Source organism: Bos taurus, chromosome 1 (assembly GCF_002263795.3).
Source record: "Bos taurus isolate L1 Dominette 01449 registration number 42190680 breed Hereford chromosome 1, ARS-UCD2.0, whole genome shotgun sequence".
Lineage (NCBI taxonomy): Eukaryota > Metazoa > Chordata > Mammalia > Artiodactyla > Bovidae > Bos > Bos taurus.
This window is the reverse complement of record NC_037328.1, coordinates 157,313,200-157,330,298: the sequence shown is the minus strand read 5'-3', so window position 1 is coordinate 157,330,298 and position 17,099 is coordinate 157,313,200. Positions and strand designations below refer to the sequence as shown.

General features: G+C 49.5%; 1 protein-coding gene across 2 annotated transcripts in view; it reads right to left on the bottom strand.

Moving 5' to 3' along the window:
* Positions 1-17,099, bottom strand: part of KAT2B (lysine acetyltransferase 2B) — a 98,368-nt gene that overhangs the window by 45,472 nt on the left and 35,797 nt on the right. For both annotated transcript variants that reach the window (XM_024997590.2, XM_059889721.1), the window contains exons 3-5: positions 8,651-8,796; positions 4,306-4,398; positions 2,821-3,002 (exon numbers count right to left, since the gene is read on the bottom strand). In XM_024997590.2, coding sequence (XP_024853358.2) covers positions 2,821-3,002; positions 4,306-4,398; positions 8,651-8,796 — 421 coding nt within the window. The remainder of the gene's footprint in view (positions 1-2,820; positions 3,003-4,305; positions 4,399-8,650; positions 8,797-17,099) is intronic.

Genomic DNA, 17,099 nt, shown 5'->3' with positions numbered 1-17,099 from the left:
AATCTAAGGCTAATAATTTGCCACATTCCTTTAGCATGGGCTTCTCTGGGGGTTCAGATGGTAAAGAATCCACCTGCAATGCAGAAGACCCGGATTTGATCCCTGGGTTGGGAAGATCTCCAGGAGAAGGAAATGGCAAACCACCCCAGTATTCTTGCCTGGGAAATCCCATGGACAGAGGAGCCTGGTGGGCTACAGTCCACGGGATCACAAAAAGTCAGACAGGACTGAGCAACTTACACTTCACTTCAGGATATTCTGTTGGTCAGATGTATTTTAAGAAGTTATATTCCTCCGACACTTTTCCAGCTATTTTCTCATGGAATTATATTAGCACACCATCAGAAAATTTCAAAATATTTGTCCGGGTCTGTCTCTAAAACCACAGTGACTTCTGGAGGACATATAAAGGTACATTTAATATATACTCATATAGATTATTAAGGTTAAGTATATGTTAACATTAATATATCAGATTTTTCAACATATAAAATACTTACATTTTGCCTAACTTCAGAACAGAGAGTATAAGTAATATAAGCAGTTCTACTGTTCAGCAAGCATTTCATCTTTCATGGGCTAAGTCCTCACGTGATAAGGAACACAATCACTTTCTGAGTCTATCCTGTCCACGAGGATCCTGTCTCTCCCACCTTCGTGCTGTGATTCCGGAATCTTCCCAAAGAACTGGACCGCACGGACAAGCTGAGCCACCCTTCCAGGGCCCCGGCTCTCGCCATCCCCACGGGCCGTGTTGCCCACAGGGGTAAGAGGGCCGCGTTTGAGAAACGGCATCACAGTGAGACGGTCAGTGTGAGCTTTCCTCGCTTCTCAAGTGGTCAGGACCCTGAGGTCTGACTCTAAGCAAGCGGAGCATCTCACAGCGTTCACAGGTTGGTCCTCCCCGCTTCCCCTCTTCACCGGCAGGCCAGGTGCCAGGGGAGCTTCCCTATTATCACCCACCGAGGCTGCAGGTCGCCCACCCAGGGGTCAGCCAGTCACCGCCTCCAGCGGGACGCACCCACTCAGGAGGGATGCACCCTCCGCCCCGGGGGAGGCTGGCCCCGGACCCTGCTGGACTCTGGGCTGTCACCGCCCTTCCTTCAGCAACCCCAGATCCCGTGCTCTCCCCCAGCACACACTCCATATATATATAGAGAGAGAGAGAGAGAGAGAGAGAGAGAGAGTTCTACTATTTCAACTCATTATAGAGTTACAATAATATAGGAACTAGCAATAATTCAACACTCTGAAATGAAGATGTGAAAATAAAGGTATCATTTTAAAAGTGGATTATGAAGCAATCTGCAAATCCTATTTACACTTATTAAGATAAAATACTTTATAATTCAAATAGTATATATTGTAAAAGGCTGGGTGAGAGGCGAAAACTTGGGATGTTACTCATAACATCAGGTCAGTCATTAGAGAGGAAAGTTTAGCTTTAACTCTACCCATTTCTACTTGTTATCTGTGGTTAAATCTGAGTACAAGTTATCTTTACAGGTTGTCAAAAAACATTGCTTATTTTAACTCAAGGGGGAAAAAAAGGCTAAAAACAAAAAACCCTGAAGCAAGCTTGATATGCCTATAAAATGTAAATGGGAAAAGTTATAAAAAAGGTGAATAAAGTAGATAATACAAGCCACTCTCTTCCTTAAAAATGAATATGTCACACTATTTTGTACGGTCCACGTTTATGAAGCTTAAGTCATAAACTCAATTCTATTATTCTGCAAATCATAGGTAATAAAAATAAATTCCCATTTTAGAAAAAAATACACTTAATCAAGAGTATGTGCAGAGTTTGATGTCCACCAACAGAGAAAAGTTGCATCAACAGAGAATAACGTAACCAGTAAAATGTTTAAGCGTGGCAGGGGAGGGGTGGACAAAGAAGATGCAAACGCTCTCTTTTCTTTCATCCTAACAAATGTAAAATACGTATTTAAAGAGACGAAGACTGTGAGACCATGTATATAACACTATTATATTTACACCAAAGTCCTGAGACTATGGTGGTCTTTCCTTCTTTGGAGAAGACTCTGGAGAGTCCTTGGACTGCAAGGAGATTAAAACTGTCCATCCTTAAGGAAATCAACCCTGAATATTCACTGGAAGGACTGATGCTGAAGCTGAAGCTCCAATACTTTGGCCACCTTATGTGAAGAACTGACTCACTGGAAAAGACCCTGATGCTGGGAAAGATTGAAGGCAGGAGGAGAAGGGGGCAAGAGAGGATGAGGTGGTTGGATGGCATCACCCACCCAATGGAGATGAGTCTGAGCAAGCTCTGGGAGCTCGTGATAGACAGTGAGGCCTGGCGTGCTGCAGTCCATGGGGTCGCAAAGAGTTGAACACGACTGAGTGACTGAACTGAACTGAACTGATATTCTTGGGCACTGCATTTTTTTTTTTCAGAATAAGGTCTCTGTATAATAATCACAGAGTCATAATATCTAGACCAGCAGTGCTCAATAGAAATACAATGCAAGCCACATATGTAATTTTAAATTTCCCAGTAGTCACATTAAAAAAGTAAATAGCAACAGGTGAAATTAACTTTAACTTATTATTTAACTTAATATATCCAAAATGCTACCATTTCAACATGCAATTGATATAAAAAATGATTAATGAAATACTTCACGTTCTTTTTTTGTACAATCTTGGAAATCTCAATTCAGGCCAGCCACACTTCCAGGGCTCAGTGGCCACTTGTGGTGGGCAACTATTGTACTAAGTAGTTCAGCTCTAAATGATCCGGATCCTTCGCACTCAGAATATCAAGGCCAGAGGGGAGGAGCCAGCCCCGCTCACCTGGTGTAGTTCTCCTTGTACCCAGAGATGTCATCGTTGGGAGAGCGCAGTCTTCGCTGAGATGGTGCCTCCAGATGCCAATAGTTGATACGGTTCAGGAACATTTTTGCCAGCTCAACGATCGTTTGCCTTTCTTTGGGTGGCAGGTGACTGAATTTGTACTGTACAAAGTTATTCACACCCTTAAAAGGAGGGAAGGCAGTTTACTCATGCAGCTTTGCAATCCTGAATGCCCACCCAGTCAGCACCAGTGGTGGCCATTAGCAAAAGAACAGACAGTTCTCTATTCACAAAAACCTCTTTTTCTTTCCATTAGAACACAGGAATGCCCAGAGGGAATCATGCCTCAGATCACAGCCTATGAAAAGTGACAAGACACAGAAGCTGGGAGCTGCAATTCTCTGCCTGCTGCAATTATGAACCAACAAAAAAATCAACACAGTGGGCTGAAAAGGTCAAACCCCCTAAACAATAAAATATGGCTGTTTTGCAGAATAACTCTTGCTGTGCAATCAAAACAGGAGCTCACATATAATGAGATTCTTGCATAAATCTGTTTTTACATTCACAAAATTTTAATCAAAAGTCTGCTAGCAAGGCCTTGCAATGAACTAAACCACGAGACTTTAAACTCTTTACTGTCATCCTTTCAGTTTTTAGTAAACTTACCCCCCCCCAAAATTCTTACATTTTGAGTAATTTTGATATGAGCTTTTGAAAAAAATCTGTGGATTAATTTAATCTGTCTTCAGAACACTCTCATCTAATTTAACTTCAAATAAAGTAACAATGAAATCTTATTTTGTAGGGTTTGAAGACAACATTTCTTCTACTAAAAACTGACTGATAAAATACACTTATTTGTATCTCATATCATGTCTTCTGTAACTACTCTCATCAGGAAACTCAGTCCAGAGTGTTTGATATTTACTTAAGAAAATAATGAGAGGCTAAAAAATTGATACTGATGACAGATCCTGACAACACCTAACAGGAAAGGTCTGTACATATTAACAGATGCCCCAAGTGGATCTCAGTTTCGTGGCAGGAATCCTGTGGCAGGAAGCCAATTTCTGGATACAAAATCTTATTTCTTTTCTGTGCTTTTTGCTTGACTTACAATGTTCTTCACATTGCTCCTGAATTCCCTCACCTCAATAGACTTTTCAACAGTGCCAAACACGGGGACAAAGACTTAATTTTAAAACGTCAACACCAAGAAAAAGCCCATTTCATGTGTTCTGACGAACTACATGTTCTACTTAATTTTTTTTTTATTTCCCAAATACACAGTGAATTCTGAGCATTCAGCAACCTAAGAGACAAAAGCTGAATCATTTACTACATGGAGTATTCACTTCTGATCCAAAGGGCTTGAGACGATTCTTACAGACTTGAACATCTCTAAGCCAGCTATGAAGATGAAGATGAGGTTTGTTCAGCCTTAAAGCAATTTTTAAAAGGGGGCTTCTCTTATTTTTTTACCTGTTCAATACTAGGTTTTTCAAAAGGGGGCTTCTTCTCCAAAGAACCTTCAACCACAGGTTTTCCTCTTTGTAAAATAGACTTCCTCAAGAGCTGTAAGAAATCATTTTTAAAAAATCAGTGTCCATCTCTCTCTCACACACACACTGGCATCTCCAAGCTTACAATCTTGTTGGGGAGAAAAGGGCCACATAATGGTGCTGGGCCAGGTCATATCATGCTGTCTCCCACATACAAAAGGAAGAAAAGAAACAATTCAAGTTGGCAGCAGAAACATTCCAAATAAATTGCAAAGGCAGTAAGTGCTGTCTAAGCTCAGAGCTGAGAGCTCAGAAATCTGGGACTGAGGGAAGGCGTCACAGCTGAGAAAGGGTGTACTGAGTGTGAAGGGAGGACAGGTATGGGACACAATTGGATGGAACGGCGTTTGAGGAAGGTGAGGGGTGACGGCAGCCTCGAGGAGCTCGAGGGTCCCGTCCTGTGAGGCTGCCCCAGCAGGTGGTCAGAGGACCCGAGACCTTGGAGCTGTCTTCTTCGTGAGGCGTTTAATCAACCAAGATGTGAATCAGAAGTAATCCTTAAGAGTACCAAATTTAGTCTTCATTTTAAAATCTTCCTCTGACACATGTAAGCTTAGGCTTTTCTCTAAAATACTCCTTGTCCCACGCAGAGAGCCTTTGGAAGGGAAGTCACCATATTCCATTTATCTTAATTATGTTGCTGCTGTCTCCAAGTCACATCTGACTCTTTGCAACCCCACGGATGGCAGCACACCAGGCTTGCCCATCCTCTGCAATCTCACAGAGTCTGCTCAAATTCATGTCAACTGAGTCAGTGGTGCCATCCAGTTACAGGCCAGTGAATTCTCACAAAACAGACAGGAGACCACCAGGAAGCCCCATGGCCCCCGTCCTGACCTGAGCTGTGAGGGGCTGGTCTCACAATCCGCGCACCAGGGGGCTCCCGCCGCACCCCCAAACCTCTCCTGCTCACCCCCCTCACCACCCCACTCCTGGCTTCCGCTAACTCGGAGGCCTGGAGCACACTCCGCACATGCCCCCAGGCCATGCAGGGGTGCTCACGCCCTGGGGGGCCTGCTCTAACCCAGAAAAGGCCGAGGCCCACTCTGTACACAGGAGCTGTGTGCAGCGGCCGCGTGTCACAGGCGCGGTCCCAGCCCCGAGGGGCCGCCGAGGGCTCCTGCGGGCGCCGCGCATGGTCGCGGGCTTGTTCCCACTCCCTCTCCACACGCAGAGTGCAGAGTGCACGCCAAGGGTCCTGGCATCACTGAGCCCACAGAACAAAACACCGCTCTGAATCCCGGCCACGGGAATTCCAGCTCCTCAAAGAGCAAATACCAGAGGGAGAAAGAACACAGAGCCAGTCATCAAGACCCAACTTGAAAATACATTTGATACTGAACTTCTTTACCTCCCACCTTCGTGTGACCCTTCCATGACCCTTCACACAGGCCAGTTATGACACATATGCAATCACTCGTTTATCCACTCACCCACGTATTATTTATTTATTACACATTTATTTACATCTTTCCCTCCTTTCTCTATTGATTGCTTTTTCAACAGAAACAAAACATGGCGAACTTTCTCCCAGGAATTAGTGGAAACAGATGACGCTGCCCGAGGTGGAAGAGCACCCTGTGTTGCCCCCAGGCTGGGTCTGACAAAGACCTCAGTTCTTCTGGAGGTGCCGTATCAATTACTCACAGTGAGCATTTGCTGATCCTTTCAGGGTATCATACCCATCTTTACAAAAATAAAGGTGCCATAATGATAAGTTGTTCTATGTTTCTAAAGATATGCAAAGGCTGATCATCCCATTTAGATACAAATAATTTGGGCTGTCTACTTTTCTTCCCCAGTTAAAATCATTTGGAAACCTGATCCATCGGGGGTTTCAATCTGGAGGCAGATGGATGAATAGGGGAGATGCTGAGTCTTAGCTTCCTTGTCTAAAACAGGACGGAGCTGGGATAAACAGGCAAATATTCAACATAAAAATGTTACCAAGCAGCAGCAGCATTTGCCCCCTTACCTGCCAAGCACCCTCTGTAGCTCGACCTGTACTATCTCACGAATCCTCCTCACAGCCTTTTGAGGGAAGTGCTATCATATCATGGTCTACACTTTTAATCTTTTTTTAACACCAAAAACATTTTGTCCTGGGGTACAGCTGATTAACAATGTTGTGGTAGTTTCGGGTGACCAGCGAGGAACTCAGCCGCACGTGCAGCATGATCTACACTTTACAGATAAGCAAACGGCACGACCTGGCCGAGGTCACGTCACTAAGGGGTGCAGCCAGGCCTGGGAGCAGCCAGCTGTGCTCTGGCACCACGCCGATGGGCTCCAGGGCAGAATCAGCTTCAGGAAGCAGCTTTTCACTGAGTTCATTTTCAACATCTAGGGCAAAAGTTTCCAAAATACACTAAAATGTGTAACTGCTGTTTAATTTAGAGACATAGGAGACACAGGAATTGCTTTTCCAAAGCTAAGAAGAAATGGATGATTTATTACACACTTGCCCAACGAGTGACGTTGGGGGAGGGGAGGGGAGAATGCGGAGTATTTTGGATTTTGTTCTCAGGAGCAAATACATGTGTACTGGTAAAGATGAGAGGAAAAAGGCAGAGCGGCATTTTCTGCCTCTTACGTGGTTCTAAACAGAACTGAGCAGAGGTCACCAGGATGGAAACCTTCCCCTCCAGCAGGGCGCTGGGGAACCACCCGCCAGGGAGCTGAGTTCCAAGACAAATAATAGTTGCAGCCATGCAGACGTTGTTTTTCTCCAACTAAGAGTTTTTTCCAAAGACGCTCTAAACAGCATGAAGCTGGCGGGGTTCAGTCCAGATGACTCAGGCCCACGGTCATGTCAACAAGTTGTCACCTGGAGGAGTCCGGTGCCTGCTAACAGCTGTGCTCTCTCTCACCCCCTCCCCCCTTAACTTACCTTTTTGGTTAAAATCCCCACAAGATTCCAATGTTTAAAAATATAATCATCTTTCCCACTCTTGCCCCTGTCGACCCCGAATATCCCACTACACTCAAAGACAAAAGTTAACAGAAGAAGCAAAGGAAGCATTATGTATCAGGTAAATTCGGGCACTCCCTGCCCCAACCCAAAGCGACAGAACTGGGTGGGAAACCTGCCGAGATTCCTGGCTGCCAGAGCAAAAGAGCAAACTCCTGGTCACAGGAAATGAAGCCCAGCCTCTCGAGGAGATACAAACGCCTCCTGGGTGTCAGCTCCGGTGAAGGGTTCGGGGTTTTGTTTTTAAGGTCCTTGTAAGGGCTACACAACACAGTATAGTCTACAGAGCCCGGAATGGTCGGTTTGGGGTTTTTTTAATTATTCCTTCTGTCAGCCACCTTTGCGAATCTTCTTTTTGGTGACCTGAATTTCTTCTGTTCCCCCACCCACCCCCACCACTTCCCTCCCCCCGTCAGTGCAAACCAACCCACATCTAGGGAAACAGGACTGGGACTCTCTGGAGCTGAGGCTGCTCCCCAAGGAGGCAGGGGGTGGGGAGCGGGGAGGCGCCCACCGTAGCCTTCGCTCCTGTGCTTAGGACGCTGAGTCCAGCCACCATCCAGCCAGGCCTCCTGCCTCCCCGCCGCCGGGCCCCCGCACTGGGCTGGAGGCTTCATGCCCACTGTGGGTCTTGATGCTCTGTGACCACACGCACCCCACCACCCCCCATGCTGGGCTGGGCTGGGGGCTTCACGCCGTGTGACCGCGCCCCACCCAGAAGGCGCCTCCTCAGCCCTTTTCAGGGGCAGCCCCTGGCCCCCGCTCGCGTCGCTGTGCAGCCGTCAGCTCATCCTCCCTGGCCCTAGTCTTCCTGGCCCTAGTCCCCGCCCGCCGGCGCCCTCGCAAGCGGAGCGCACTCACTCTGCCGGCTCGGGCCGCACACTGCCGACCTGCTGACGGTCTCCGCCTCTCCTACTGAAACCTAAACTCTACGAAGCCAAGGACTTCGCTGCCCAGGGACCCAGGCTTCACGCCCACACGAGCACCCGCATAGAGAAGGCATGCACTAAGTCCTTGTCAGATGGGCAGACGGTTGGACACATGCTTGGACGGACAAATGGATGGATGGAGGGATGAACAGGGCGTGATGGGAAGAAATCCACGAGCATAAAGATACCCAACTCGGCCGACACATAGGCGGCACTCAGGGAGAGGGGTGCACTCCAAGCACGGTGCCCACAGCAGAGTGCCCTGGAGAAACACGCCTCCGCAGATCCAGGGCCAGCCGCCCGTGACCTGCTGCATCTGGACAGACAGAGGGAGAAGCAAGCCTTTCCAAATGTGGACGTCTCACCTTGAACAGGTAGAAATAAACCTGCTTGGTGTCGGCATCTTCTTCCCTGTGGACGCAGGTAAAGAGATACTCCACATCCAGCACGATGCCCAGCAGTCTGTTCATCTCCTCCTCCGACACGTTCTCCAGATGCGACACGTGAGCAGCTGTGGACAGAAAGGAGCACAGTGGGAGTCAGCACAGCTCACCCCTTCCTTACAGCCAGGCTTCTCCGCCTGTGGGGTCCAGTCCCCACCCAGGGGCCAAACCCATGCCCCTTGCACTGGAAGCATGGAGTCTTAGCCACCAGACTGCCAGGGAAGTCCCAGTCTGGAACATTCTCTCCCAGGAACCTTCTGGAATACCAATACATCAGATTGCATTGTAAATAGAGGAACTTTCTGAACTGCTACAAGACTGAAGTCTGCTCACAAAACTGACTTACGTTAAATTCTGCTATGTCCCTATAGAAGCCAACTCCCGTCAGGCCAAGAGGGCCCTGTGGCCGTGGAGCCTGGATCTAGGATCTGAGGACTGTGGATTCAGAGGACACAGAAACGAAACTCCCTAAGCGTTTAGATCTAAGTCCTGAGAACAGTTCTGGTGGCCAAGAACATCACATCTCAGTAAAAACTGAAAAAATATCAGTAAAATCTGAATGAAGCCTTTCTCCTCAGCCCTGAGACACACTGGAAGCTCAGTCTCTACAGCGAAACCCTGAGGCCAGTTTGCGTTCAAGAGTCAGCATCCTCCAAGGTCGCGCCCCAAACCGCCTTCCCTGCCTCCTTCTGTGGCCTCACTATCGTTAGGTGAACTATCCATATCGCCCCCCTCCCATGCCCCGGTCCTCTCTTCTACCCAAATCCAGTCCACTTTTCGAGGTGAACACATTTTATCCTCAAAGCATCTCATGAGGTAGGTCTGAGTAACCCTGTTCTACGGTTGAGAAAACAGGCTGAGACTGAACACTGTCTCCTCCAGTGTCAGCCCGCAAGGCGGAGACACGGTCTGAAGGCAAAGCAGCTCTGACTCCAATCCTGAAGCAAGAACACATGTGCTTTTTGGATGATTAGCTGATTCGCTTCATGTCCTCCTCACTCGTAAGGGTCTCTCGAGGTCTCCAAGACCATAAGGGTCTCTTGAGGTCGTGAGGGTCTCTCGGGGCCACGAGGGTCTCTGGAGGTCGCGAGGGTGTCTCGGCTTCACGAGGGTCTCTGGGGGTCGCGAGGTCTCGAGGGTCTCTGGAGGTCGCGAGGGTGTCTCGGCGTCGCGAGGGTCTCTGGAGGTCGCCAGGGTCTCTCGGGGCCGCGAGGGTCTCTGGGGGCCGCGAGGGTCTCTGGAGGTCGCGAGGGTCTCTTGGGCCTGCGAGGGTCTCTGGAGGTCGCGACTGTGTCCGGGTCGCGAGGGTCTCTGGAGGTCGCCAGGGTCTCTCGGGGCCGCGAGGGTCTCTGGGGGCCGCGAGGGTCTCTGGAGGTCACGAGGGTGTCTCGGCGTCGCGAGGGTCTCTGGGGGTCACGAGGGTCTCTGGGGGCCGCGAGGGTCTCTGGAGGTCGCGACGGTGTCTCGGGGTCGCGAGGGTCTCTGGAGGTCGCCAGGGTCTCTCGGGGCCGCGAGGGTCTCTGGGGGCCGCGAGGGTCTCTGGAGGTCGCGAGGGTCTCTTGGGCCTGCGAGGGTCTCTGGAGGTCGCGACGGTGTCTCGGGGTCGCGAGGGTCTCTGGAGGTCGCCAGGGTCTCTCGGGGCCGCGAGGGTCTCTGGGGGCCGCGAGGGTCTCTGGGGGCCGTGAGGGTCTCCGGAGGTAAGCCGACCGAGAAGCCACCAGGAGCACCTCCGGGAGGCGGCCCAGCTCTCAGTCTGTCTCCAGGAACCGTCACTACACTTGCTGACAGACAGAGGCCCTGCAAGAGCGATCCTTTGAGGCAGAGCTCTTGGTGTGCTGGCTGAAAATCCTTGGACCTAGAAGTGCTTGAGATGACTTCTAAAGAAAGTCTCAACTGTGGAGAGCAGAGGTGGGCCTTTCCTTGCCTTTTTCAAGGGCACACTGAGTTGCTTCAGTTGTGTCCGACTCTTTGCGACCCTATGGATTGTAGCCCACCAGGCTCCTCAGTCCATGGATTCTCCAGGCAAGAATATGGAGTGGGTTGCCCTGCCCTCCTCCAGGTTATCTTCCCGACCCAGGGATCGAACCTGCACCCCAAGTCTCCTGCTGACAGGCGGGTTCTTCACCACTAGCACCGCCTCCTGCACATGGTGAAGAGCAGGCTAGATGGAAATTTATTTACTTATTTTTTTTTTAGATGGAAATTTAAGTGCTTAAGACAGGAGACCTGAGGAGGTCTACCTGCTTCTGACTCTGCCCAGAAGGGAATCCATCATCTCTCCTTCAAGCTCTGTGTGACCGACCCCGGGTACAGAGAACCAGAGCTGGTGATGCAGGAACTTGGAAACACAACAGCAGGTTCCCAGAGGGAGGAGGGCGAGGCTCTGCTGGACCCAGGGCGACTCTTACAGCCAAAGACCGTGGGGATTCTCCTCCGGAAAGAAGGGAGGGGCAGGTCGGGGGTGGGGCTACATGGAGTGCACGGAAAGGGCTAAACTTCTAGAATGAATAATTGGTTGAGGTGGAGGGGCGAGATCAGATGAAAACAGGGGGAGTAGACCACCCACCAGAGAAGAAAAAAAGCTGCTCTGGACAAGCTGCCAAGAAAGAGACGCTTCCCCATGGTGAGAAAGCGGACAGCCTACCACATGGCATCAGTACTTAGTAGCCTGGAGGGTTAATTTTGACTCCAGGCTAAGACTTGAACTCCTGTCTTTGTTGTTATAATCGTACATAATGGCCTGCCTCAGAGAACCCTGCCCCTCTGCCTCTCTTAAACTAAAGAGCTCCAGTTTCGCTCCCAGGGAGGTACTGTGAGCCTGCCCACCTGTGAATGACCCCCTGCCCCACTGCCTCTCTTAAACTAAAGAGCTCCAGTTTCGCTCCCAGGGAGGTACCCTGAACCTGCCCACCTGTGTATGACCCTAAAGAAGCGAATGCATCCTTCTGCCTGGGGCTTGCAAGAATTAAATGGTCTCTGTACCGTGTTTCCTTACCCCTCCCGTTTCTGATCCATAAATTTATATGGATCCATATCCATCAAAATCCATAAATGGGTATTTTGAGACACTAGTCTGCTCTTCTCTAGGTCAGCCAACTTGCCTAATAAAAGGAGTCCTCGCCTCAAGGCCTCATCTCTGGGGCTCACTGGCCGACTGTGCAGCGCGCAGGGCGCACTCGGACCTGGTAGCGTTCTCAGGCTCTCCAGCCACGGGCCCCTCTCACCAATGCTCCTTGTGGTCTCTGAGCACCCTACACTTAGCTTTCTCTCTCACCAAATCCACACCCCACGCCAACCCAATCACCCCCGCACCCCTCATCACCTCCCACCCCAACAACCCGGGCACCACCACCGTCCCCACACACTTGACCTCGGACTGACAGTCCTTGAGGTCACCCTCAGAACGGCGGCCCCTCCGGCCAAGGAGCCTGGCTCTTACTGCCTCACGCCCTTCCCTGGCACAGTGCCCGCACCAGACACAGCTGGGCACCCCCAACACTCTTCCCCACTCCCACCTCTGATCACGGGGACCTCAAGGCTTCCCCCAGACTGCTCTGTCGCCATGGGAGGGAGGGAGACCATCCCCATCAGACCCATGTCTACTGAGTCCAGAGATGGCTCCTCGGGGGCTGATGGGCAGGATTAGGGGCTTCCCAGAATTAGTGGTGAAGAACTCACCCATCATTGCAAGAGACATTACATAGCATGATCCCTGGGTCAGGAAGATCCCCTGGAGGAGGGCATGGCTACCCACTCCAGTGTTCTTGCCTGGACAATCCCATGGACAGAGGAACCTGGCGGGCCACAGTCCATGGGGTTGTAAAGAGTCAGACACGACTGAAGCGACTGAGCACAAAAGCATGCACAAGCGAATTAAACAGATTCACCAAGGTGCCCAAAGTCAACCGCACATCATGCAAAACCCAGATACACTTCACTCTAACTGAAAAGCTAAACTACTTACTGAACTCATATTTAACCAAGGACTCACTCACTACTGAAGGAAAAAAACTCAGTCTTTTCCAAAGAAACCTTTTGATGCAAATCAGTTCACTTCAATGAGCCAAAAGTGTATTTTCTTGAAGAGATACGCCTCTATACTACAACGCACAAATCTACAACAGTTAATTCAGCCACAGAACTCATAACAGAGTCAGTGCTATTGAAAGTTTTGATATATGTTCCCTAATTTGTCTTCCCAGTAAAGTCCGTGGCAGTCCACCACATGAGCGCTGAGACAGAGCCCTCCCCACACTGGCTAACAGTGGAGACTCTGCTCACGACCAGCCTTTTGAAAACCAAAGTCCCCCACTGCTGTGATCTGCACTCACGGGAACGCCCCTGGAATCGTTTCCCGTGTTCCTGGCCACTCGGGTTTGTTCTTTTGCTTGCTACCTATTCAGGTCCTCTGCCTGCTTTTCTAGGATGGGGGTCTTTTTCTGTCTGTCCTCCCAGATTCGTTGGGGTTTTTGTGTGTTGGTTTGTGGTTTGATTATGTAGGAATTTCACATTTTTCAGAAAGTCAAATCTGTGTCTGGCATTTCTTCAAGGTCTTGCTTGCAAAGGTGTTTCCCGTAGAATCAAAAGATGAAAAAAATGTATTTTCTCCCAGCTTTTAACAGGTTTAGTCTTAAAATTGAAAACATTGCTCTACCAAAACATCAGTATCATAAAAGACAAAAAGAGGGAGGGTGGTGGGAGGAGGAGCTGGTCCACATCAGAGCAGACGGGAGAGGCGTGCACTGACACTGTGACTTGTAACAAGAAACACACGTTTGGTCTTCTTCGCAAAGTGCTCCGAAAACTCCTGGAATTGCACAAATGATGGCAACAATAAAGCGAAACGAGTGTCTGTTGTTGTTCATAAAGACCATTCCAGCCACACCTGCGTTTCCGTGAGTGGCTTTTGCAAAGCCCCAAGGATGGGGACTGCGGGCAGGGGAAGCACACAGAGAGGAGAGGGTTGGAACCCCCACCTCGGGAGGGGAGAGGGCCTGGAGGCTGAGCTAATCACTACCGGCCAATGCTCTGACCACCATGCCTAAGAGGCCTCCGTCAAACCCTGAACTGAGGGGCTCCGGGAGGGGAAGCCAAGAGGTGCTGGGAGGCGGCCCGCTTGGAGATGTGGAGGTGCTCTGTGCACCCCACCCTGCTCCAGGCTTCTCCTCCACCGCTGTTCCTGACTTGTATCCTTTTATGAAAAAACCAGAAATCTAGTGACTGCTTTCCTGAGTTCTGTGAGCCACTACGCAAAGTTATCAAAGCCCAGGAGTAGGAACCTCCAGTTTACAGCTGGCCAGTGGGAAAGACGGGTGATGACCTGAATTTGGGATCAGCATCTGAAGGGGGTGCAGACCCCGGCCCCTGTGGGGTCTGCGCTAATCACAGGCAGGTAGTGCTGGAATTAAGTTGCCGGACGCCAAACATCGGGGTTTGCTGGAGAGCTGAGTAGAAAAGCCTGTGCATCTGCTGTCAGAAGCGTCTGCAAGTGCTGAGGAGAGGAGACTCACTGCCTGATTTTCACGTGACAACTACATACAGATGTGATCCTAGCCTGCTGGGTGCTTAATGGAGAGGAAAAAACACTCTAAAAGACATTTTTGGGTCAACTCTAAAATTGGAACACAAGCAAGCACTAGATGAAGTATTACATCAATGCTAATATTTACTGAAGTTGGTAACTAAACTGAGGTTATGTAAAAGAATATACGGGAATCCCCTGGCAGTCCAGAGGTTGTGGCAGGGGGTGGGGGGTGGGGGGGCGGCGGCGGCTGGGCAATGAGGATCCTGCAAGCTGTGCAGCACAGGCAAAAAAGTAACAAAAACCTTTTTATAAGAAAGAATATCCTGATTTTTAGAAAATATATACTTAAGTATTTTAAGAGGAAAAAGCCATGATATAAATGCATCTTATTCTCACATGATCCAGAAAAAGTATAATACATACAAATAGACACATACACACACAGACTCACGTGTGATATGTGAGTGTGGGCGTGTGCACACACATGTGAGAGTACAGGACAGAGCAAACAGGGCTAAATGTTACCAACAGGTACATCTGGGCAAAAGATGCATGGGATGTTCCTTGTTGCTATTCTCACCACTTTTCTGTAAGCTTGAAAACATTTCCGAAGAAAAGTTTTTTAAAAAAAATCTTTCTTCCACCTGGAATTTGATAGTCAAACTAAAGGACCCTGCTTTCATTTCAAACCGTCGTCCGAAAACCGTCGTCCGAAAAATCTTTCTTCCACCTGGAATTTGATAGTCAAACCTAAAGGACCCTGCTTTCATTTCAAACCGTCGTCCGAGATCCTGGCACAAAGCATCCACATAATTACCCAAGAAGGACCAACCCCCAACTTGGGGCAGGCTCACTTCCAGCAGTGGTGTCCCTGCAGCGTCCACCACGCAGAGGGCGAGAGGCGCATCCAGGGCGGCAGGCTGACCACCGTGCGTCTCCCTGGCAGGGCGGTGGTCACGGTGCAGTAGGTCAGAACGCAGACGCCAGGGGGCCACAGCCACCCGCTAGGGACCCCAGCGCCGCGCCTCGCCGAACGGGCCGTGACCTTCGCGCCTCCAGCCCTGGCCCCCAGTAAGCACCTCCTCCTCTCGGGACAGCCCGGTCCTCGGGCCCTGCGGCGGGGCCACAGCACGGCTCGTTCCTCTGGACCGGACAGAAAGCAAGCGGCACGGCATCTGGGGGATGCGCAAGCTGCTCAAATACGTATTCGGTTCCTGGAAATCTGAGGTCAAGGCTAGAAGAGATCAAATGAAGTCCTTCAATGACAGCTTCCGACCACACGCAAAAGTCTCCTAATTTAAAAGTAGTTTCCTGTAACAGAAAAGAATCCGCAACACTATAGAGATGGATGGATAGATGGGTAGGCAGGTAGAGGGACAACTGAATCACTCTGCTGTACACCTAAACTAGCACAACGTGGTAAGCCTTCATAGTCAAATACTTCAGTAAAAAAAAAAATTTTAATGAAAGAATTTAAAAAATAAAAGTGGTTTCATCTTCAGTAACCTCACATCTGGAATGGAGAAAAAGGGTCATTTAAGAGTAAGAACCCTCTAGAGAGCTCAATCCAAAGGAATATGTGAACCATGTCAGTGGGTATGTGTGTGTGTGTGTGTGTGTGTGTGTGTCAGGCATTGCAACCCCATGGACTGGAGCCTGTCAGGCTCCTCTGCCCATGGAATTCTCCAGGGAAGCATACTGGAGTGGCTTGCCATTCTCTGCTCTAAGGGATTTTCCTGACCCAGGGACCAAATCCACATCTCCTGCATTGCAGATGGATTCTTTACCAGCTGAACCACCGGGGAAACCCAAGAACCACATTTAACCACATTTAAATATTCTAGCAACCACGTTAACATTTTCTAACAATAGGTGTTCAAAGAACATGTTAATTAAAACTATCTGGCCAAACCGCACAGTCTGCAGGATCTTTGCCCCCCGACCAGGGGCTGAACTTCTGCCCCCTGCAGTGCAAGCAGGCAGCCAACCTCTGGAGCACCAAGGAAGCCCCTAGGAACCACTTTTACAAAGGTAAAAAGAAACAGGTGAAGTCAATTGTAATACACTGTATCTAACCTGCTGCTGCTGCTGAGTCGCTTCAGCCATGTCCCACTCTGTGCCACCCCACAGATGGCAGCCCACCAGGCTCTGCCGTCCCTGGGATTCTCCAGGCAAGAACACTGGAGTGGGTTGCCATTTCCTTCTCCAATGCATGAAAGTGAAAAGTGAAAGTGAAGTCGCTCAGTCCTATCCGACTCTTAGCGACCCCATGGACTGCAGCCTACCAGGCTCTTCCGTCCATGGGGACACCAAATTATCTCAATGCATACTCAATATTAAAATATTTTAAATTCTTTTCTCATATTAAGTCTTCAAGATTGGTTTGCATTCTCCACAGGCAGCACATTTCAACTGGAACAGCCACCTTTCAAGTCTGGTCATCAGTCACACATGGCTAGCAGCTACCACTCGGCATAGATCAGGTACCGATCATGAACCATAAAAACCCTTCTGTGAATAAACGCCACCAGCCATCTTTTTAGTGGCCGTGAACGCAATGGATATTTTAGCAAAAATCCAGTGATACCCAAGGAACTAAACATACCAGGAACTAGGGAAAAACTCAATCCCCTTCATGTCAGTTGAGTTGAGTTCAGTTGCTCAGTCGTTTCCAACTCTTTGCAACCCCATGAACCGCAGGATGCCAGGCCTCCCGGTCCATCACCAACTCCCAGAGTCCACCCAAACCCATGTCCATCGAGTCAGTGATGCCATCCAACCATCTCAGCCTTTGTCGTCCCCTTCTCCTCTTGCCCTCAATCCTTCCCAGCATCAGCATCTTTTCAA